Consider the following 23369-nt stretch of genomic DNA (forward strand, 5'->3'; position numbering starts at 1 on the left):
GAAATACTGTAAATCAAATGCTCCATTTGCTCTCTGCTATATTATATTTTAGTTGAAAATTGTCAGGTTTTCTTAAAAACCATTACTGAGCTTTTCATAATTCACATAAATAAGGAGAAGTAAAATCAAAATAGTTCCCTACACTGTACATAAAAGACTCCAAAATGTTCTTTGCGTATTTTAAGCCCAGGATCATCTGTTTTTTATGGTATGAACTTTTCAAAATTTATTTCACATTGATCTTGTTCTCCATCAAAAATCTTTAAAAAATAATCTCAGTATGCAAAGTATTACTAATTTATCCTTCATGCTAATAGTATCATTTGAATCACAATAATTTATCCTTCATGCTAATAGTATCATTTAAATCACAATTTTAATAAGTTAATTTGAAGCAAAGTAGGCATGAATCTCCTCTCACTTACATTAATTTTACACTGAAATAACCTCACTGACTTTAATGTATTTGCTTTTGAATTTTACTACAGTGTAAAAAAAAGAAATAGGCAGTGTGTCTTAGTACAGTACCTGCTGAAGTAAATAATTATCAATGCACTGTAAAGATTAATATTGGATGAGTGAGTCATTAATATTAACATAACAATTTCAACTCATATATGAATGATTTTTACTTACTTTGAGCAGAGATAGACCTATTCCAAATCAGTTAACAATTATGCAGTTTTTCATATCTTTGTTAAACACGCTTTTCTATTAAAGTTTAGCATCCCTTGGGCAAACAATAATTATTTGATAGGGTTTCCTGGTTAAACAAAGTTGTAATTTCAATTAGGTTAAAAAATAAAAAACCTTAAGATAAGACCCTCAGGCATAAACAAAATTTATTAACACATTTATTATAACTTAACTTTGGCTTTCAAACACTAATTGTATAGTTACTGCCATATTTATAGTTTTGACAGTGATATAATATGAATCTATTTATTAAAATGAAGACCTCAAGATTTCAGAGGACCTGTAACTAGCAAAGGCCAAGCATGATAGTTTCAAACAAGTAAAAAGTATTATAAAATGAATTGAAAAGAAATTACAGAGTAATTTCAGTATTTCTTTTGATGGATTCTTCTGCTCAAAGAGAAATCACACCTTGATGTATCTATTTTAATGCAACCTTACACCTAGAAAATGAAGGTTGACTTTAACAGGTAGCATGAAAGGAAGTAGCTTTTCATGTGATAATTTTGACGTATTACTGTGTAAATGAGTACTTCAGTGATTTGAAGAAACAGCCTAAGACAAACTTTTCTCTTGACAGGTGACATTTAAGATATACTACAAATATCTTCCTGTGACATATGTGCTACTCATGGAACAGCAATACAATCGATTTCACTTTGAAAGATAAAACCATATAAAAATATCAGAGAGATATTTCTCTCTCTAAAGTTTTCACAGATCAGACTTGTTACTACTCAGAATGAAATACCTAGAATTTTTTCAGCCTCAGACAGCATGCACTGGAAACATTAAATAATTAATAAAAAGATGCACCACTAAAGTTCCTATTACTAATGGCTTTAAAATAAAACATACATACAGAAATGTTTACATATTATATATATATATTTAATTTTATGTTAAAAATTCTTATTGATTATTTATTGAAAAAGGTCAAATTATCTTCATATTATTGTTTCCTAATGAGGTAAAAACAGAACTTGAATTCAGACATAATAACATATTTAAAAATGCCATTCTTATTGTGCTTTCCACATGGTTATTATCTGAGCATTTCCTAAACCATTACAAACCTGTGACTCGAAGCTTATCTGTGCCAATTACAATTTCATTTTCATCCACTGTGAAAAGTGGCTTTCCATCCTTTGAGTTGATCTGAAATTGCTGACTGTGGAATTCTACCATTTTAGGACCTGCAAAACACAGTAGAATAATGGAATAATTTAATCATAATTCTTCAATTTTCTATATAAATTATTAATAATTTTAATTTAATTTAATGATTCATTGAAGTACACTTAAGCTCATGAAGCACTCAGATATTCTAAGGATAGTGGCCTTGTAAGTTCTGAAATTGGGTAAATCTATTAACATGGTCTAATTTGTTGTTTAAAACCATGACTGGAGTCTTCCCTTATACTTGGGTTTCCAGGGAATCTAGAAAATCCCACACAAATTGATCCAAACATTCATGTTCTTAGTGTTTAAACTGCTTTGATCAGAATTAATCTATCTTTTATATATATATATATATTTATATATATATATATGTATATATATAAATATATATATATATTTTAAACAGAAACTGCTTATCAAAGTCTTTGAAGCATCATCCCTTTTCATTAGGGAGGACCAAATCCCTTAAAATTACAAACATCCCATGTAAGAGCAGGACTTCAGATCTTCATAAGAGATGCCAGTTTGGCTCCACATACCTAACAAATGTTACTGATCATGTTCTTAAGTGTTTCAAGAAGCTATAAGAATATTTGCAATTGATTCTGGTACTCCAAAAATGAAAAATAATACGAGCAAGAGAATCTGTGTGTACTTCCAGATCCTAAATTCACTAAAACTTCAAATTCTACAGTGCTGGCTTGGTAAGTAGATAAAAATCAAACTCTTAATATTCCCTCTTGTAATAACCTGATCAATTAAAATTCACACCACATCGAGCCTGAGTATCTATTAGATAGAGTTGTCATCATAAATCTATGTTCAGAATTAAAATTACAGAGAATAGTCAAAGCAGTTAAGACTCCTTTTCAGCAAGTTTTAATAAATATATTTCACAGACTATCCACAGGACTGAGAGTCACTGAATTGCTTCCTTCCCATTAAGAACCTGTTTCCCATATCTGATCCCATAAATGTTAAATATATTCTAGGCAGTGATTCTCAAAAGAAAGAGGAATTTTTATTTATTTATTTATTTATTTTTAGATCTTATGTAAAAGGAGCACTAGGTGACAGATGATTGATACTGGTATGAAATAAGAAATACATGCAGGTACTTCACAAAATCTGGTTGGAGGCTGGTATGAGGGAAGCACAGCATGAGGATCCATACAAATTGCTTATTGCTTCACTCAGCAGATGCATAGCCTTGATTTTAACTGCCCACTAAACACAGAAAGAGTTAGAGAAGCTATAATGTCCTAAACTAGGGCAACAATTTTAAGGCATAAAGCCCAATACTGATTCTAATTGAAAATAGTCAGGATAGAAGGCTGAGCTCTGCATTATGTTATGCTTTGCTGTACACGTGCACCCAAGCACAGCCTTATGGACCCCAATTTAGCTCTTCTCTAAAGCTATTATGAAGCCCGTGACTTTATTTCTGAGAGGTATGTTACAAAAAGTGAGATCAGAAAATATCTTTGTCAAGTGAAAAGGTCTTAAATGGTATTTTTGAATTTTTTTTTTCAGCAAAAGAAATAGTTCTGGGTAAGTGAGGCAGATAGATCCCTGTCAATAGTTTCCTACAGAATCTTGGTTCAGGTTTTATTTAAGATCCCTTCCAATCTGAGCCATTTTATGTTTCAGTGATTGATTCTTCTTGTTTGTGCCCAGCAACAATAATGAAACTGGCCACTTATGCAGAGTAGCTAGGTCCCTGTGTATTCAAACAAATCAAAGGCCTGAGTAAAATGGATGTTATCAACTTTACCAGGGCTGCAGGGGCTGGTCCCACATCCTTCCCATTCATCCAACCCCATGATTTCTAAAGCTAGCTTAATTAAGGAAAACCTCTACAGGCACTGTGAGAACACTCACTGAACATTTTATACACTCCGAAGGTACTTTAACTTGTCGCTCTTTGAAATTCCAACTCATGCCAGCCTTGCCCATGCTGGATTGGCATTTACCCTGTTTGGTCCTGGACCTTGAACACTTGAATAAATCTTTAACAAGAATCTTTAGGTCTATAGTTTTCTTATCACAAGTACCCCACTAATGTGAGACAAGTATTTTCCTATAGATAATCTTCACTATCAGAGAATGGTATGGATAATAATTGATGTATCTTAAATCCTAAGAGGGAATCCTAGGGTTAACAAAATTCAAGTGTATGTTTTATTCATGCTAGAGATGAGACATCTCAGGGTTTCAAAAAGAAATAACAGGCTTTTACATAAATGGAAATAAGTTTATGTAATGAAAAGTAGCCATTAATTTCTCTTAATGGTATTCCACAATACACATAAACTAGCTATATTGCAATAACACTAATTATATCATAATCCCAGTGAGATTAATTTTCAACTCACAAACAGCAGCCAAACTCAGTATCTGAAAGTGTAATCTCATAATGCCTGAATGTGTTTTGTTTACCACCCTAGTATATTAACTACATGTAAGTCAACTAATATTATATAATCACATTTGCTGATAAAATCCTACAATTAAAAATGCAACCCAGCTGAATGCAGGTTATAGAAAGTATTTGTTTTCTGCTTGCTGTCAGATGTGTCACATGAATTTCCAGGTCAATGGGTTATTCTTGCTATTCAGGCTGATTATTACCCATGATTTCTGTGCATTTCCTCCTTTAATGTGCAGCCCTGAAGCAGACCTTGTAAGTGATCTTCACATCACATATCTCTTGACACTGAGGATGCTGCTTGAAATGATGAACTTTTTTTTTTCCAAAAGGAAACTGACATATTGCTAAACAGTCCTTGTTTTCATTTGTCCTGACTCTTTACTTCCCTACAGATTTTCCAGGGAAGGAAGCCCTTTGGTGTAGTGACTCCATTTCAGTTGAAAAGCATTTTAATAAACTGCCTTCTACTGCTACACAACCTTTGAATTCCAGGCCAATACAAATGTTACCATGGGGTTAAATGTTTCTGAAAATGTTTCTTAAAATCATGTAGAAGTAGGCCACAAAAATGCTTGGTATTAGGGATGGTCTAGCAAGCTGAAATGTTTACGGTAAAGGGAGCTGGTACTTGGGGTCGCCAAGATACCCACCCAGAGATAAGATTCGTACATATTCATACAAGGATGAGCTAACTCTCATGAAGCAATATCGATAAAGTTAATGAAGCAATATTAATGAAGCAATATTGATAAGGTTGTTACAGTGATTACTGCTACAGCTGAAATTGTATAAATTTGTGCACTTTGGACAAAGATAATGGAGCTAGATTTGGGTTGCTGATACCCCTAGTTCCCGTGCGCTTCAATAAAGCAGCTGCATATAATCAATCTATGATTATGTGTGTGTCTGAGCGCTAACACAAATAGAGACGTACCAGATAGCAAAGGATCTTCTGTCAAAAACAGGGCCTGCCATGAAATAAATATCCACAAATGCTTAATGCCAATGAAATTTGAGGAGAGTCAATGTGTTACCAGTGAGCAGACTCTTCCAATAGTTAGTTCTGCCAAATTCTAAGCATTTTAGTGCCCTTAGATCTTTCAGAGGAAAAGGCTTTCCAACATTGGATTTACTTCTATCAATAAGTAATTTCATATCTCTTATTTCTTACTTTCTTTACTTTATCTGCCATTTCCAATTAACCTACAGCTGTCAGATACTCTGTATGCTTTGCTCTTCTCCTACCACCTAGAATCACTGAAGTATTGGGTATAAACCAAAATGCTGAGTGCTCTTTGGTATTCCTATGCAATTTCCTTTTTTAGTTAATTTTTATTAAACTAAAGCACCTTACTTAAAATAAGATCTCATTAAAAGTGTATTAAAAATGTAATACTCCTACAGATTCAGTTCTCATTCCATGAGTGATAGAATGCAATTCTAATAAATGTGAAGTCCTTACTTTCAGAAACATAAAATTAGTTATATTTTCATATGGAACAGTATGGTATTTCATTAGAACAAAGGCATTATTACAGAGAATATGCAGCATATTGCACATACATTTTATGTCCATATCATACATCTCTCATAGCTCTGAACAACAACTATAATAATAAATAGAACACTTGCTGCTCCTGTTTCCTCTTTTTCTCTCAGTTCTCCTTTTATTCAATGGATGAAACAGTTATATCCTCTCAGATCAAAGCAAGAATGCCTCACCATCACTACTGTTTATACTTCGTTGTTATCTGTGATTGAACACAAGTCTAGAGACCTTAAAAAATTGGTCACCTTTCCTCACAGGCTTAATGAATACAAATTTTGTTGCACGATGAAGAACTTCAACAGGAAAAGCAGAAACACACAGTTCTCAGACAGATAAGGTGAAAAAGAAAATACTAAAGGAGATGAGGCATGATAATTTGAAATCCTGTATGCAGAGACGATAGCTGAACTGAGTCTCTCCTTCCTGAGCGAGTACTTTAACTACTTTATCATCTGTATAATGGATATTCTTCTTCCCCTTTTCTTCTTTCTTTTAAAAAAAGAAAGCCATGAGTGTACTTCCATAAGGTCAGCTCCTGCAGTGTGTTTCAGCAGTATTCTAAGCATACATACTAGATCTGGGCAGAAGACAGTGTGAGAGGATCTGCTGAACAGATGGGGCACGATTCAGTTCACAACATCGCTGTCTACTACCATTATACATTCTTTCATGCCCGGCCTTCAGCATATTTCAGATGTCCTAGAGTATCTAGCACTTCTGGATCAGACCAGAAAGTCTGACATGGAGTCTGTAAGCAATGTGAGCCTTTTCAGTGTGTCAGCTGAAGACTGGGCAAGGTGGAATCACAGAAGAATGCAAGCCAGAGGCCACCTCTGTAAGTCCTACTTCCTAACCACATAAGGGTCAGTTTTGTTGGAAGTTAGATAAAGATGCTCAGGGTCTTGTCCAGGTGAAATTTTACTACCTCTGAGGAAGGGGATTTAGCAGCCTCCCTGAGCAATTTGTTCCCATGGTTAACCATTCTAACAGTGGTAATTCTCCCCTGCCCCTTCTATCTAGTTGTATTTTGCCTCTCTGCAACCCAGGACCATTGCCTTTTGCCCTCTTCTTGTGCACCCTGAGTCTGGACTCATACTAGTGATTGGACAGCAGGAAATGGCCTCAAGCAAGGAAAGTTCAGGTTTGATATTAGGAAAAATTTCTCCACTAAAAGAGCAGTTAAACCTTGGAACAGGCTACCCAGGGAAGTGGATTCAAAAGTGTTCAAAAAATGAGTAGATGTGGCACTTTGTAATATGCTTTAGTTGGCATGGTGGTATTTGGTCAAAGGTTGGACTTGACCCTGGAGGTCTTTTTTAACCTTAATGATTCCATGATTTACTTTGTCTCTAGCCCTCCTAGTATCAGGTGCAAGTTAGAAGCTCTCCTTAAGCCTTCTTTTCTTGCAGGTTAAACCAACACAACCTCTTCAGACTGCAATACTTCATGTGCTTCACTCCCTGGCCATCTGAACAGCATCTCCCTGTGGACACGTCCTCCTCTGGCTCACAGCTCCGTCATATTCCAGCCCCCTCCCAGGGGAGGGATGATGCAGCCCAGCGTTCTCTTAGTGCTCACTGCCACAAGGATACACTGCAGGTACATGTTAAAGCTGTCCATCAGGACTGGGGGTGTCTTCTGCAGACCTGCTGCACAAAGTTTTAGCAGCCATTTGTCATCCTCTAAATTTCATCTATCTAACCAAATTTTACATTGAAATAAAGTAGCATGTATGTTGTGATATGATCAGATTCACTGATAGGTAGAATTTCTATACTTCAGGAAGCAAACGTTCCTACTTTAAACCCCTTGGAATAAATATTGTATATCCTTGATCATAGGAAGACTTAATCACCTCAAAAATACTTCAACGAATTTTCAGATTTATCTTTCCACTAATTTCTCCTATGGTGTATCTTCCTTTATTATAGCCTAGCTGGACAGCAATTAAAGTTGTGCAAATAATCATCTTCTTGTGGACAAAGACTTTCAAGAAATACATTCTGCCTTTTATATTAAAGATAAGAAAGAATTTATTTGGACAAAAATGAGGTTTTTAATGAAAGGCTCCTGGGAAAAATAAAGAAGGAAAAGCTAACTGATTTTACAATGTCATTAAGTTTATGAAACTGGCTTCAGGGTTTTCCCTGTGAAAACAAGATCAAACTCTTCTTAGAGTCATCATGTTTCCTTAGCACTGTTTTCTTCTTCCAATGCCTCTTATGAAAAAAATACCATCACTTGAAAATGAAATATTAAAATGCTGATAAGAAAACCATACATGATTTCACTACAGAAAGCAGTAGTTTCCTAAATGGTGATTATTAGGGCTAAAGCAATGTATGAGGTACTGACACTGATCTGTTCCCTTGGAATGTTGTTCCAGACCGAAAAAAACAGATAGCACAAACGCTCTTATTGTAACAGCAGTTCAGATTAATGTTATAGACATGAAAATAGTCTCTAAGCAGAATTTTGACTGTAATTCTGTTTTCATACTGCATAAGCCATTTTGACTTTCACCATATTCCCACGCTTTCTGAGTGAAGCTGATTTCATGCTTAACAATGCAGAACAGCTTCATAATCCAACTGTCTAAATAAATTCCAACAAGCTCTAAAGACTTTAAACTGAACCCCTGATCTGAAGCTACTGATGTTACTATTCCTTGGTGTAAAAAAATTAAACTAGGATGAGGATCAGCAAACCATTCTGCTGGAATCTGTTCTCAGAGAACTTATGTAACTTTGGAAACCTTAGTTTTTCTTTTATTTTAAAGTTTTTAATTTATTTTTTTTTTAATTTTCTCCTGAAAAAGACATATTACAAAGAGAATTTAGGGTCTTCTGGAGGTTGAAACCTCCTTACATGATCCTTGAAAGACAGATATCTCAAAAAAATCTTGTCTTTTTTCAGCAGTGCCAGTTGGAAACATGCTGCTCTTCACTGACTTCTTATCCATGACTGGAACACAACTGCAAAAGCTGACTGTATTATTTTCATCTGCTGATAAACTGTCATAGAATTATGTTTATTTAGGTAAAACAGAATTTAAACTGTTTGATTCCAATGCTGCTCTTAATGATTCGATAACTGACTATACAGTCTGTATATTTCTTTTATATGTAACATATTTATCAGTACTCATTACTGAAAAAGTTTGACAAGTTTTTTGCACTAAGTTGATTCACTGTTGCTCAGGATATAAATCGAAAGTGCTGCATTGCTCTTTTTTTCTAGGATTGAATAAGGCTTTTAAGTAGTTAAGAAAAGGAATCTTGGAGATCTTTATTAGCAGCTTTCTTGGATTACCAAAGATAATTCTAGATATTTCAGTTTTGAAAGTTGATAAGCAAGCCATAACAATGACACCTGAATCTTATTCAGGATTTTAAGAAGAGGAGCTATTCTAATGAAAATATTTACCATCTGTTCTGTACATATTGTTGCCTTGCCTATAAGCAACTCTCTCCACAACTTTCTTAATTCCCTATGACCATCAAGCCTGTACATTGCCAGAACTATGCCTTGCTTAGATTCCTTCCTGTCTGGATGTTGTTGGCCAAAATCCTTCTAAGTCACATTTTTCCTAGAAATATAAATAAAGCAATCACTTTCTTTAAATAAAGCTCTTATTTTCCTTTATGCCTTTTTGTTTTGTTCTTGTATGCTTATTTGTAAAAAGTAATTAAAAGAGAATGGGTATTTTTGTCATCCAGGGGGCCACTGAAGTCAAAAAAGAGTAAATAACATAATTGGTTTGTTTGTTTGTTTTTTAATTATGATCCCTATTATTTTGAAAGTATTATTTTCCTGGCAAGCAGTTTTTAAAGTATTTGCATTTAGTGAGGCTTCTGAAAGCAGTATAATTATGGGTCATAGTTCAAAACTCAACATCTACAGCATTTTGTTTTAAAAAACAATGTCCAGACAACTCCTCCAAGAGATGTTTCATGCAGATGAACTGAGGTGCACGTAGAAGCTCTAAAGCGAGAGTGATCATGTTGGAAGTTGTTCACATTTTCTGTCCTTTTAGCATATCTGTGATTCATGAGGGAACGTATAATATGTGCCTGTTATCTTCATAGGGGGAATTTCACAGAAACTCAAGTAAAGATTTGTTTCACATCTCTCTTGTGAATTACTTCTGTTGAAGACTGGGTACTTAAATCATTCTTAGTAACCTATTAAATTCTTTTAACAGATCATTCGAATCACAATTTCCATGAGTTAAAAGGTATTTTTGTTATAATCTTGTGAGAGGTGCTATATTATGTTGTCATCTCTGGAACAATTCCAAGCTTATCTATACAACACTTTCACAATTGCAACTAGTCCTATGTATAAGATGAGTAGAATTTTAAGGCATAGTTCCATCATGTTGGCAATTGTGGAAGATATTAACTCTTCAGCAAATGTTTGTGCACATAAAGTAAATATGTCACACACCTATTTATAACACTCCTTTTGGTAACGATTTAGGGGTATTTTCTTAAGACAAGTCATTCAGAACTTTATGGTTGACTGAATTAAAAAAAGGGAATTTTAAAACATTTAAAGGCTGAATTGTAATTAATTGCATAATTATACATATTTAAGGAGAATAACAAGCTCCTTCATATATTTTAATTTTTTTCCTTTTTGTTTTAAAACTCTTTGAAAACAGTGAAGCTTGCAAAACATTTTATGAATTGAAATGGTAATTCTTCAAACAGGAGTTGCCACAGAAGTTACACAGCCTCAACAGCATGGAAAAGTTACTCATCAATGCTCTGCTGGGTCCCAATTTAGTAAACTACTTAAACATATCAGGTTAGGCTACAGTTAAATAAGCAGGAATTTACGCTTTGCTGCCTGAGGACCGTGTAAGAAATAAGTTAATAAATTGTTACATTTTTCTCCAATGTCAAATAAAGATTGAAAAATAGTAACAAAACTAAGAAAAATTTTGTCATAGCTCACACAAATTGTTGCCATTCTTGCCTTAAAAATATGATTTAAAGAGTCAGGTCTATTTATTTTTGCTACCAAGATCTCTTGCTTACATCTGTCTAAATCTATTGATTTTACTGAGTAAACCACTGTATTTTACTGCTACCATAGATAGAAAAGAATATAAATGTCTGAGTTTTGAACTTGAAAAAACTTAAAATTTATAAATTTTTTTTAGGATGTTGGATTAAATGTATTAGTTTCTGGAATACTAGGAAATAGAGACTCTAGACATGTTTTCTTATTGCATTTTCTCAGAAATTGATTTGCAACTACCAATGCATTTTTCCACAAGGAAAAAGGGTAACTTTTTCAGAGACCTTTCTTGCATAACTCCGCAATAAAGAAGTGCTTCAAATATTTAAAGAATTAATGCTTAACTGAGAAATTGAAAATATACTGCTGCTTTTTACTGAGTGGCAGGTGGACTATTCAAATATAACCATAATAGTAATAAATAATAATGTGTTTAGTGCTTTATATTCTCAAATCTCTATACAAATATTCACTATAATGTTTCCAAAGCATTGGACAAGAAATAATCACTCAGACTTACCCACATTTAGCCTGCCTGTGACTTCTCCATTTGAATTGCGAGCATTCACAGTCACATTGTGAGTAGACTGGAGAAGCAGTGATGAGTCCTGAAGTATGGAGAAAGAAAAAAAGTATGTTGGACAGAACAATCAGAATTGTGAACAATTTTCAAAATTTAGTCTAGTGTTGGTATCAACTCAGTCATTGAAAGGTCTTTGCAGCTACAAAACTATCCACAAATATCACCAAAGAATGTGGGCAATATTTCTGAATATTACAACTGTATCAGATTTAAAGTAAGAAAATTAATTAAAGGGTATAGGTCAAGTGAACAAAATCTGTGCTACTGGACCAATGAATGTGCTGCTTACATTTTATCTTTTGGAAAAATTGCTTTAGTACTAGATTTACTAACTTCCAGTACATAACTGAGACTCCTGGAGGAAGCCATTTAATTGAGTGTGAGCACCTCACTTTGAGAAACATGCATGTGCATTCTGCTTCCTCAATGGTCAACATGGTCTGTAGGCTGTGGCCTAATTTTGGCACCTGGAACTGACTCTCCAGGTGAGGAAGCTGCAAGAGTGAGTGACAGAGAGAGTGGCAGGCTGACTAGATCAATGCTGACTTTAACAGATGACAGACAGTACAGGTGATTTTCAGGGTAATCATAGTGGCCACTGTCTTTACTTGACATTAAATATCAGAAAATTTTCTGGGACACAAAAACTCATCACTCTCATTTGTATCAGCAAACTGTAATACACTGGTAGACTTCAAAAAGAGGGGATGAAGTTCTCTGCAGTAAAGGTGCTTTCATACTAAAGCATACTTTGTGTCTAAAGGACAAGAACTCAGTAAGTGCTAAGAAGTGCCTATGCATATCTCAGTTGCCAAAGTATCAGGGAATGATATAAAGAGGGTATCAGCAAGCTGCCTGCTTGTGACCTCAGTGGAGATACCCATTCCTAAATAAATGAGTTTCTAGCTACTGTAGTATTGTTAAAAGATCAGTCTCTTTCATAGCTATGGCTTCATGTTTTTCTGGACTCACCAGAGACTATGCAGGACCTTGAAGGACTAAGCCCTGAAAATAACCCCAAGGCATGTTCTCATCTCAATTTAATGCTTAGGGTATGAGACAACCTGAGAGTTTTAAATACTTTTTATGTGAAGGATTTTACTACAGATACTTATTTAGTAACAGAACCACACAGCTGATTAAAAAGCAACACACAATATGGGCTCAAACTTACACATTTTTTTAAAAGAAAACGAATGGTATCTTACAAGTAGGTAGAAAGGCTCTATCAAAAGAAGTCATTAAGTGAGAAAAATAAATGAATCTCACTTTATAAATTATATCAGGAAAATATGTAAGCTCACAGAATTATCACAAATAATTAAGTCATAGGAAAAAAGTAAGCCATGTGTTAGAATAAACATTAATGGTAATAAGTTAGTATGAAGTGGGAAAAGGAAGGTCAAAAAAGATTGGGGATTGGGTAAATATAGTACAGTTAAGTAAATCTGCTAAATGACCCAAAAATCTGGGCATCTTTATTACATTTATTTGATTGCCACTGGTTGATTTGAAAAATAATTTAGTAGTTTGTGATATCAAATGGAAGTGTGAATTAACTGTACTCTAGACCTGCTGCTGCCACATATGTGGCATTGACTAATTAAAATCTAGTAACATGTTTTAAAATGCTTGTCTTTTATCTTTCCATGAAGATGCTTTAGCAAAGGTGCAATGGTCTTGACCACAGCTCTGCGTTGGACACATAATGAAGGCATAAACTTGTAATAGGCTCCAGAGACAATGCACAGCAAGCAGATTTTCTGCTACATATTTTCTTAGCGCTTTGGAGACCTCATTAGGTGAGAAAATCTCTTATGAGACTGCAAGGAGAAAACTATTAAGGCAAGGGAGAAAGATGCTTTGAAAGCTGAGAGGGGCCAGGTTCTCCAAGACAAACTTAGAAAAAGAAAGCTTAACAAATAAGTAATGTTATGAGAATAAACACATAAATGGCAACTCAGGAGAACAAGCTGCAGGCAATTAAGCCTTTAGAGAGTTCAAATATTTTAAAAAGCAAGGATGCAAACAAAAAACCTCTGATAAATTGTCAGTAGGCAGAGAGAAGCAGTAGCCTGAAGGCTCTAATTAATGCCTGCTACTAATGATCATGACGGGTCATTGGACAGCTGAGCTTCTATTAGATGCTGCCACACCTCTTTTTCCTGCATTTGTACTAAATGTATTAAGAGCTGAAAGGAATATTAAGAGAGCACAAATGGTAGCTTAACACTTCAAAACGATCTTTGGGACTAGAGGGAGTTCTTAAACATTAGCTGTGCTGGTCTTAAAAAGTTACATGTCTTACTGGATAAACAACCTCAAGGGAACTTCACCAAAGCACATAAATAGTTCTCTCACTGCCTGTGAGGCAGAAAAGAATACAGCATAAGAAGCTAAATGTAAATATAGATATAGTAATGGAATTTCACTGTCTTAATTAAGAGCTGTTCCTGAAACTGGAAATACTTGTTGCAGAGAGAAAAAGAAAGGCTCAATATAAGTGAAATATGTTGGTGTTGCTTAAATTTTAGTAATCAAGCATGTTAACAGCCTCATTCTGATAAATTTCTGTACATTTTCTCTTGCTATAGCAACATAAACACTAATGTTTTTCCTAGGTTGAGAAAAGTCTCATGGCTGGCTATTTCTTCTCAATTACATGTTCGAGGATGTGAAAGAGCCATATTTTGCTTTTACTGTCACTGAATAGTACTTTATTTAATGAAATGTCCCACTGGTTGATGATGATATTTACAAAACATAAAACTTTATTTTGTGAGACATTGGACTATGGACAAATTTATTTTATTGGATAATTTATTTATTTATCTCTCTACAAAAAATTCACTGGAGTAAGTTTCAGCGTCCCCCTGGATAATCAAAATCTAAATCAGATTCTCTCTTCCTTTTCCTACAGCCAAAACTTCCATACCTTTTCCATTCTCAGTGACATTTTAAAATTAATCATTTTGATAAATAGTTGACCAAGTATGGTATTCTTTTTTTACCTCACTAGCAATAACAACAACAAACTTTTCTATCTACATAAACCAGATTAAAGACTAAGTCTTTCCGTTTAGACCTGTAAATTTTATATACATAAATATATAAACATGCCAGATATTTCATGGCATTGTCTTTAAAGTGAAAAAAACGATATATATTAGAGAAATCATAACTTTTCCATTAGGATCCACTAATTTTAGAGATATTGAAACTATTCTGTAGTGGCTGAATAAAGAAAACAAGCAGTTTCCTAGTAGAAGCCTGTATTAAAAAATAATCTCACTAAAAATAATGAAAACCTTTCTATACGCTCCTCAAGTTTTAGCATTACTTCCATATGATAGCAATTATAATTCCTGTTTGAGCTGCTTATCACATACCTAAGAGATAAATATTAATTCTGACAAATCATAACACTGACCTTGTGAAGTATACAGAAATATGTGTATACACAGATATACACGTACATTCACATACGTATATATTTTTTTAACATGACAGAAATCATGGGAATTTCAATTATTCAGAAGTTCATTCATTTTATTTAGCATTATTCCAAGATTACCCGCTTACCACTCTCGAATGGATTTCTTTGGCATAAAGAGGGAATAAGAATTCAGATTCCCCTTCCAGTCGAAGGCCTTCTTTTGTAACACGCAGGTGTCCCATTCCAGTCTGAGGAGAAGATGTGACAATTATGCACAATTTACTATTGTTGCTGTATTTATTTTGTTTAATTTTCATGAATTAAACATTTTCAGAGCTGCCTGCCTCAAGTCTACTGATAAATATACAAATAGTAATGCACATAAAATTTTGAGAATTCCTTATTTTTTTTTTTCCAGGAGTAATTTTCTGTGAGAAATTGCGGGTTTCATGAAGTTATTAAACTAGGTGATTGTTTTTTGCTTTTTTGGGGGGAGGGAGGGCGTGGAGTGGAATACAGTTTCATAGTTATTAAACTGAAAAGAAATGTATTTGTATTGACTGTGCTGAAACAACTTTTGTACTTGCCTTCCAAAAATGTAATGAACAATAAACTTTTACATTTGAGTACAGACATAAAAAACCTTACGTTAACATCTCAGGGTTTATTCAATCAATAATGTAAGCCTACAGAACAGGCAAAGAGGGATTTTTATTTGCTTTCACTTTCAGCAATTACTTCTTTTTAATTAAGTTTTAATTCATTGGTTTAGGTTTTCTCTCCTTTAACTGTAGGTCAAGGCTCTATATCTCATTATCATGCACTTTTTTCTCTATTACCTGCTTCTCATTTTTCAGCTCTTTTCTTCATCATTCCCTCCTGCTTTCAGCACTGTTATTCTTTCCAGCTGATATCTCCTTTCTTTCTTTTTTTTTATTTCTTTTCATCATTATCATAGAACTGATAATGTGAAAAATGAGTGAGGAATTACTCCAGTAAGTGCATCAGGGTTTTCAGGCTTCAGCTGCAAGGTCTTTCACAGGTATTTAGCTAATTTGTAAAGGATTCACCCCTTTCCCTGACATAAAGAGTGACAGAAAACTTGCCAAGAATAAAAAAAAAAAAAAAAAGGAAGGAAAATGAAGCCTTCCAGTTTGGCCACGTAAAAATATTTCAAGACAACTGCTGCAAATTACAAGGAGCAGATGGAAGGGCTAAATAAAAAACAGTAAACCCTAAAAAGTATTTCCACTCCAAACTCCAGTTTTCAGGTAGTTCTCCACGTAAGCGGATGAGATACATTACCACTGATTTATACACCAATAAACTGTTCATCTAATGAATTATGCTTGCCACTGATAAAAGTTGCGATTGAAGAGATGGCAATTGCTTTCAAATATATGTTCTGACTAATCAGATTATATATGTATATATGTAATGCTAAGTAACATATCAAACCAGCCTTCAATGAAAAATTATAGCTATTTTTTTTAGCAGGCTTGAAAGGAGACAAAGACAGAAACAAGTTTTGCTTAAATTTCATAAGGTAAGAAATGTTCATTCACTCCACTGGAGAGTACAACCACGATTCTTTCTTAGCAAGATTTGCTTCAGGAAAGAGGCTTTTAGAGCAGCTATTTATGGAATCTGTTTTTCAGGGTCAAATATTTTACTGTTTTGAAATATATAACATACTGATTTTTCTCAGTGAAAACAGATATGGTTTCCAAATTCTAGACCAGTGCAAAGTTTTAAAAAGTACCCAGTATATACTGATACACCCCATAAGGCAGAACTAAAATAATACCTATGACAAGCTTTAAAAATGACAATTCCTAGCCAGCACTGACTGATTTAGAAATATATTTTTCTAGTGCAGACCATGGGCAGTTTTTTCTAAATTGCAACACTCTAACATTATAAAGACACATAGGTTTTAAGACAAACACTTTTGAGAAGTCTGATGTGAAATATCAAGATATTATAAAGAAATACCACCAACAAGTATCTCCTCTTTTATTAACCAAATTTAGGGTCTGATAATTAACTCTGGGCTCATACCTTTTCCCATCAGGTGAAAGTAGTTTATATTAGCTATGAGGTTTAAACAGAGTTTGCATATTTTTATGGAATATAAAGACCTAAGTAAGTAGTACATTGGAGAATAAGTACAAAAAAAATGACATTGACAAATCTGAATTTAAGAAGGCAGAGGAAGTACTAGCAATTAATCTTGCTCTGAAGCAAACTGGAGAATATTAACAAACTCCTAGGTGACAATTTCTGTCCTGGCTTTGACAGGAAAAAATTTTTAGTAGACAAAAAAAAAAAATTATGGGACGAAAATGATGCAATTTACTCAGCACACTCATTCTAATGGATTCAGGTTTCCCAGCAATGATTACTGTTAAAAATGCTATATAGACAAAGAAATGTCTTTGACCTAAAGAATAGTATGCCACATGATAAAACTCAGCACTTTCAACTTATTTGAAAGTTCCTTTTCTTTCAGTAAATTCAGTCATATCCCTCATACTTTGTATAAGTATGTCCTCCAGTATGCCATATTTTCTTCATCAGATATTTAATTTAAGGATTGACACAAAGCTCACATTCTCACATATTTACCTAACAGCCTCATTACCCATTCTCACTGACCACTTGGAAGTGCAAACCCAGGGAAATTTAGATTTGGGCTATGTGCATAAGTAACTAGCAGTGAGGAAAAACATAAACTTTGTAACATGCATGCAAACAATAAAAATGTGGATTTTATATAATGATCCTCACTTCTATTACCTTTGTGACTGCAAACATTAGTAACACGATATTTGAGCTTCTTAAGATTGTAAAAGGACAGAGTTATGCAGTACAGTGAGATAGAGGAATTCTATTATGCCCCTTTTATAACTGGGAAATTAAAGTTACATGGAATATAAAAGAGAGGAATTTAGACTAAACAACCACCCCACTGCACTGAGATCCAACGCTACATTCCAGGAAAAGGCAGAGCATAATTGTTAGACATAATGTTCTCTCAACAACCACTCTGCTTACATTACCAGTTGCAATTTACTGAGTATTGTGGCTTCCTCAGTGATGAACAAACTTCATGCTTTCTGTTTCAAGGATTTGATTCTGTTCCTATTCAAATAATTGAATAAAAATACTTCTACTGACTTGAGGAAAGGGACTCAATATCAGTTAGATGTGGACTTTGATGCAGTTGTGCAACAAGCTGTTGCTTAGGGTTGGGAAAAAGAAGTGCTTCGTTAAACACAGGAGATGTATGCCAAGTCTGGATCCTGGTTATCCTGATGCTGGTGACTGTCACTGCTCAAGTTTGCTGGACCTGAGCTGTAACACGCTGTTGTACATACAGGTATAGCTGAGATTCACATTTTGTAATTACTTAAAGCCCTCAGCAAGGCAGGGACACATCTGTACAGCAGGGAAGGATGAACTAGCATCTCTGTAGACAGCAATCAGGTTTTATTGCTGCAAGGAATTGACTAGTGCGGAAACTGCTGGCAGCTGCCAAACTCTTATGCACCATAGATGCAACTTAGCATTAGTGTTCACAAAGGTGTGACCAGTTTTCATTTCAGAATTGCTTGACTTACTCTAACTGCAGCAACAGGATGTCTTCAACTGCAGTAGAAGCATTTTTTCATAATTTGAAAATGCTTCCAAGCAGATAAGTGCTTGGAGAAACAAAGACAAAGCCTTCTACCAAAAAAATTCAATCTCTGAATACTCATAAAAGCTCATCAAAAGACTTTGATTGAGAAGTCCCAGTCTAAAAGACATTTGACATCCAGCTTTTCAGTGAATTATCTACATAGGGATACTCCAAACCAGCTGAAATTGAGTAGCCACCACTGCAGAATCATAGGTAAGATGCACTGTGTGGTGTAACACTTGGATGGCAGGACCATCTTGGATATGTTATCATTCTCTTAGACTCTAAACACAGACTCCAGACTTCTAGGAGTGGTAAACAAGCAGAAAACAAGAGCTCTAGGGCACTTGCACACATGGTGAGTTGCTCTCTGGTAGCTGAGCCTCCTGCTGCCTATGGCATAAGGAAGCAAAAAAGCTTCAGGTAATTTATTTGGGATTTATATCCCAGGAATATGACAATGTAGGTCTGCTGCTGTAGGCATGTGGCCCTTAGAAATGAGCATGAGGGCATGAGGCATGGGAAACACTAATTCAGTTTAAAAATGAGCATTTCTAGCATTTATTTTCCTATCCACAGTGAAACTGATAAACATTGGCTCACTAGATTTGGCCAACCATTCTCCATATCATATGTCATATCATATCACATCATCACTGTTTCTGCACCTTCTCAGCATTAGATTCAAATGCAGTCCTCAGATTCCTCTGAATAAGAGAAACTGAACTTCTGGTCTCTGTAACAGCTAATGTTACCATGGTTACACCAAAAAAATTCTCAAAAGTTGACTCCAACATTAGTTTTAACACACATTCAATTCAAATCAGGTAGCTCAGGAGTTAAAAGCATGTTTGATTTGCAGTATCTATTCCCTGAACATTCAACCTTTCCATATATTAGAAGTCCATACACGCTGTAGTGGCTGAATGAAACTGGTAATGATATAAACTTCAGAGCAGAAAGGACACAACATTTGGTTGGGGTTGATAAAAATCTTGATGGAAGGCCATGGGAAAAACCCTTCTAGTTGTAAGAAGTATTACCCACAATGCCCCCTGATAAGTTGTATGTTAACTGTGCTAGAAAGTTCTAGGGTTTCTTTGTTATTATTGGGTAAATTTTGCTGCATTATTTTACATACACCTAATCCCAAGTTTTTATTGGTTCCTTTCCCTTTAACTCCACCCCTAACCTAGGATCTGTAAATTACTGTAATACCCTGCACCCTTTTGTATGCATCTCCTGATCGTGTCTGGCTTATGTTTGTTGTTTTCTTGTTAAAGTTATTTTTTGGGTCACACGATTGTGCCTGTCCCTCTTTATTATCATCACCCTCAGACCTCATGCCGATTATCTCCAAGGTAGCACCCGCACAGACCATCCGGGTCCAGTGTCCTACAGCATTTCCACTCAGTTAAATCCTTTTCTTTCTTGTAGGATCCTTACATCCTCCTCCTAGGCCAGATCAAGGAAAGACCTTGGCAAGTTCAGGCCAAGACATCACTTGTTGTGCCTCAAAGCTAGTTCAATTAATGGCTTTATAGATCCAGCTTGCACTGCAGTACTTCTTGCAGCAATTACTATTTAGAGAACTTGCCTTGCAAACAAGAGTGTACTGTTTCATTGAGATAATAGGGCTGTGGGTAGAGATTGTTAAAGAGCAATCAGCAAAACAGGATTGGTAATGAATCTGATGAAACTCTCTGTTTGACTTACAATATCAATTTTGGAGCTAAGTACGTGCTCGGTATAACATTACTGATGCCTCATCTCATTTTCAGTTGCAAGGACTCTTGTTTGCTGGGCTCAGACAGAGGTTATCTGACTCATCTGTTTAGATGACAGTGGAGTCATTTCAGTCAAAGACATTGGTCAAATCAGAGCCCTTGGCAACAGCAAACACTCCCGGTACAGAAGTTAGTCTCACCTGGCTTAGGGCTGGATACAGACCAAAACACCACTCGCAGACAACACTGAAAAGTGCTTAGATAAAATCTAGAGATTTAGAAAAGTAGATGGCCACTTACAAATCAATAGATTTGTAAGAAAACAGCTATGAATTATGCAAATTATCAAACCACTAATGTTTGCTTATTTTTACAACATTTCTTTCATAAAATAGGATCCATATTTAAGACGCATACTTTCAAGGTATTTTCAGGTCCTCTCTAATCTTTGTTCTGATATACAGAATAACAAACTTCCTTACTAAAAGTATTAATTAAAACAGGTGTTACTCAAGAGGAAAGAATATATTCTCAAAACATATTCAGTTTTAGCTTCATTTCCTTGTTCAGCAAGGACCAAATTCCGGATTTGGTTCTATGCTGCACAGATATTAAAAAATACCATTACATCTGGCATTACATCTCCTATGTTAGAAAAACAGACTATGAAGAAATAGACTGCAATTCCCACTGCTACATAAATTTATTCAGGAATTAGGTTTTTATAAGCTGGGTAATTAATTTTATTATATTAACACTTGAAATTATGAAACTCAGGTAAAGAAATGGAATTAAATATTTCCCTTTGATTTGTAAAAGTTGTCAAAAGGGTTTTCTTAAATCTAGTTCTTAAACTTGCACGTACACACTAATCTCACTGTAGCTCTTTGTTAATATTATAAATTATTCCAACAGTAGACTTAGAACAAGTGTTCCTTTACATCCTTTTACATACACATGATTTGATTAATGATATAGTTCAGAATAATCAAATACTTAAAAAATATATTTAAATTAAAATACGTATCACTACTGAAAAGTCTCTCTTTGGCAACAGCCTTCTGCACTAAGTAGCTCAATATCTTTCTATTCAATTATTACTCTTTGCATAAAATATTTAAATATTTGTCTGATAGAGACAATGGGAATGACTGTAGTCTGATGGGAGGCAAACTGTATTTAACTTACTAGGAAAGTTGCAAAATACAGCTGTTTAGGATTATTCAGAATATAAAGTATGGAATGTTTGTGTTCTGACATGAAAATTTGGATGAGAATTTGTGAAAAATTCAATAATTTATTTTATTTGAGTATTAAGGTAATGCAACATTCCCCAAATTGCAACTAATTCCATGGAGCACCCACTGTTAACCACAAAATGCATGAAAGGCAGTACAAGTTCACTAATGTATGTCTTTAGTGAGGAGAACTCTTGCTGTAAGTGTTCTTTACTGTACATTTTCATCGCTGTCTGCTCTGGTTTTCAGTGTTCCAAATGACTGAGTGTCTCCAATTTAATAAGGCGTGCTATTACACAGTCTATTAAGGCTCACTGTCATAAAGTGTTAACTAATTTGCAGTTAAAATTTTGCTTTCTTAGTTCATTATATTCCTAGTTTCATATTTCTGTATTTCCTTAAACAATTCCCTCCATCTTCAGTGCCTGAGTTTATCAAGTGCTTAAACAGTTGTTAAAACAAATATTTAAATCAGTTTTTAATTTCAAAATACATATTGTACTTATAGATTTAGAGCAGGACCATTCATTGCCAGCCAACTAATATGTATATATAAAGATTATATATAGTTTGTTTTTCAACATGTCATATTAGATGAACCATCAACAAATTACTACTGCCTTACGGAAAACTTTGAAAAATAATTTTAAAATAATTTTTAATACTTTGCCTATATTCATTTTTAATGGGAACCCCAGAAGTTTAGAAGAGTGCTATGCCTATGATAACAGTTTCTGGGAAAGGCTGCATGGGTAGAGTACTCCCTAATTAAAAGTAGGCCAAAGGAAGGAAACATCTGTCAGTATCTAGAAAACCCTGTATGTTTTTGTACAACTGTGGCAACTACCCCATTTGTTCCAGTGCCAGAAAGTTATGTGCATAACAGAGAAAGCAAAAGCCCACAATCTATCTTAAATGTGGAGAAACCCACCCAGTCCTCATCGCCTTTGTTTCTACGTCCAGCTGAGGTGCAGGCACAAGAGCGGGCTAAACATCTGCCCTGTTCTTAGGAAGAACCATGCTTAGGATATGCATCGTTGGACTGGACACTGTTTGATTTGGCCCTCCACAGACCAAGCTACTCCCTGCCATGATAAGGTGACCCGGGGGTTATTCTAAGGCTTAGTATAGGACTTTCTTGTTAGATTCAAGCGCCAGTAAGGTTTGGTATGGATGGCAGGAGAACTTGAGCACAGATTTTAATTATGTTTGACTAATAGTGCATCTAAAACCATAAAGACCTGTCTACTTCGCTTACACTGAGCTTAAAATTTTTGTCAGAGGAAACTCCACAACGAAGAAAGGCAACTAGTTATCCTGGCGAGCACTGTAGTTGCATTACTATCTGTCCTTATATCAAAATGGCGCAATTTCCTTCCTTATTCCGGGAGATCATGATAGCTGAGGCATCCACTAAAATCCTTGGAAAACATTGGTTTCTCCATCAGAGGCTAAAAAAATTTAGAAATAATCTTTGTCACACAACTATTCCTGTGTTACAATGTGGCAGAACCTAAATAATACAATAACTGAATTACTGAGGGGTTTCTGAAAAAGACTTGCTAGAGCATCAGAAATGGTAATTACCTGATCAGGTGCATTTTTCATGCCTGAATTTTAGAGACCTAGCATGGCAATCCTGGACTAGAGCTAGTGTGACCTCCAGCCTGAACCTTGGAAGTATTGAATGGTACCCCCAAACTGGTAAAACCTGCTAATTTAGTGAGTAAGCATTCTGTAACCTCCCCCAAGTTGTTGATAAAGTTTTGGAAAAGGACAACACCCAGGACAAGACAACTGCAATGCTTATTACTGCC

General features: G+C 34.9%; 1 protein-coding gene across 4 annotated transcripts in view; it reads right to left on the reverse strand.

The window, feature by feature from the left end:
- The window catches only part of SGCG (sarcoglycan gamma), a 104761-nt gene that overhangs the window by 23733 nt on the left and 57659 nt on the right, over nucleotides 1–23369 (reverse strand). For all 4 annotated transcript variants that reach the window (XM_088069000.1, XM_005516264.3, XM_014248786.2 and 1 more), the window contains 3 exons: nucleotides 15052–15153; nucleotides 11407–11494; nucleotides 1773–1892 (listed from right to left, as the gene is read on the reverse strand). In XM_088069000.1, coding sequence (XP_087925126.1) covers nucleotides 1773–1892; nucleotides 11407–11494; nucleotides 15052–15153 — 310 coding nt within the window. The remainder of the gene's footprint in view (nucleotides 1–1772; nucleotides 1893–11406; nucleotides 11495–15051; nucleotides 15154–23369) is intronic.

The sequence above is a fragment of the Pseudopodoces humilis genome, chromosome 2 (assembly GCF_049639895.1).
Source record: "Pseudopodoces humilis isolate 2021_Gansu_Grassland_sample_001 chromosome 2, ASM4963989v1, whole genome shotgun sequence".
Lineage (NCBI taxonomy): Eukaryota > Metazoa > Chordata > Aves > Passeriformes > Paridae > Pseudopodoces > Pseudopodoces humilis.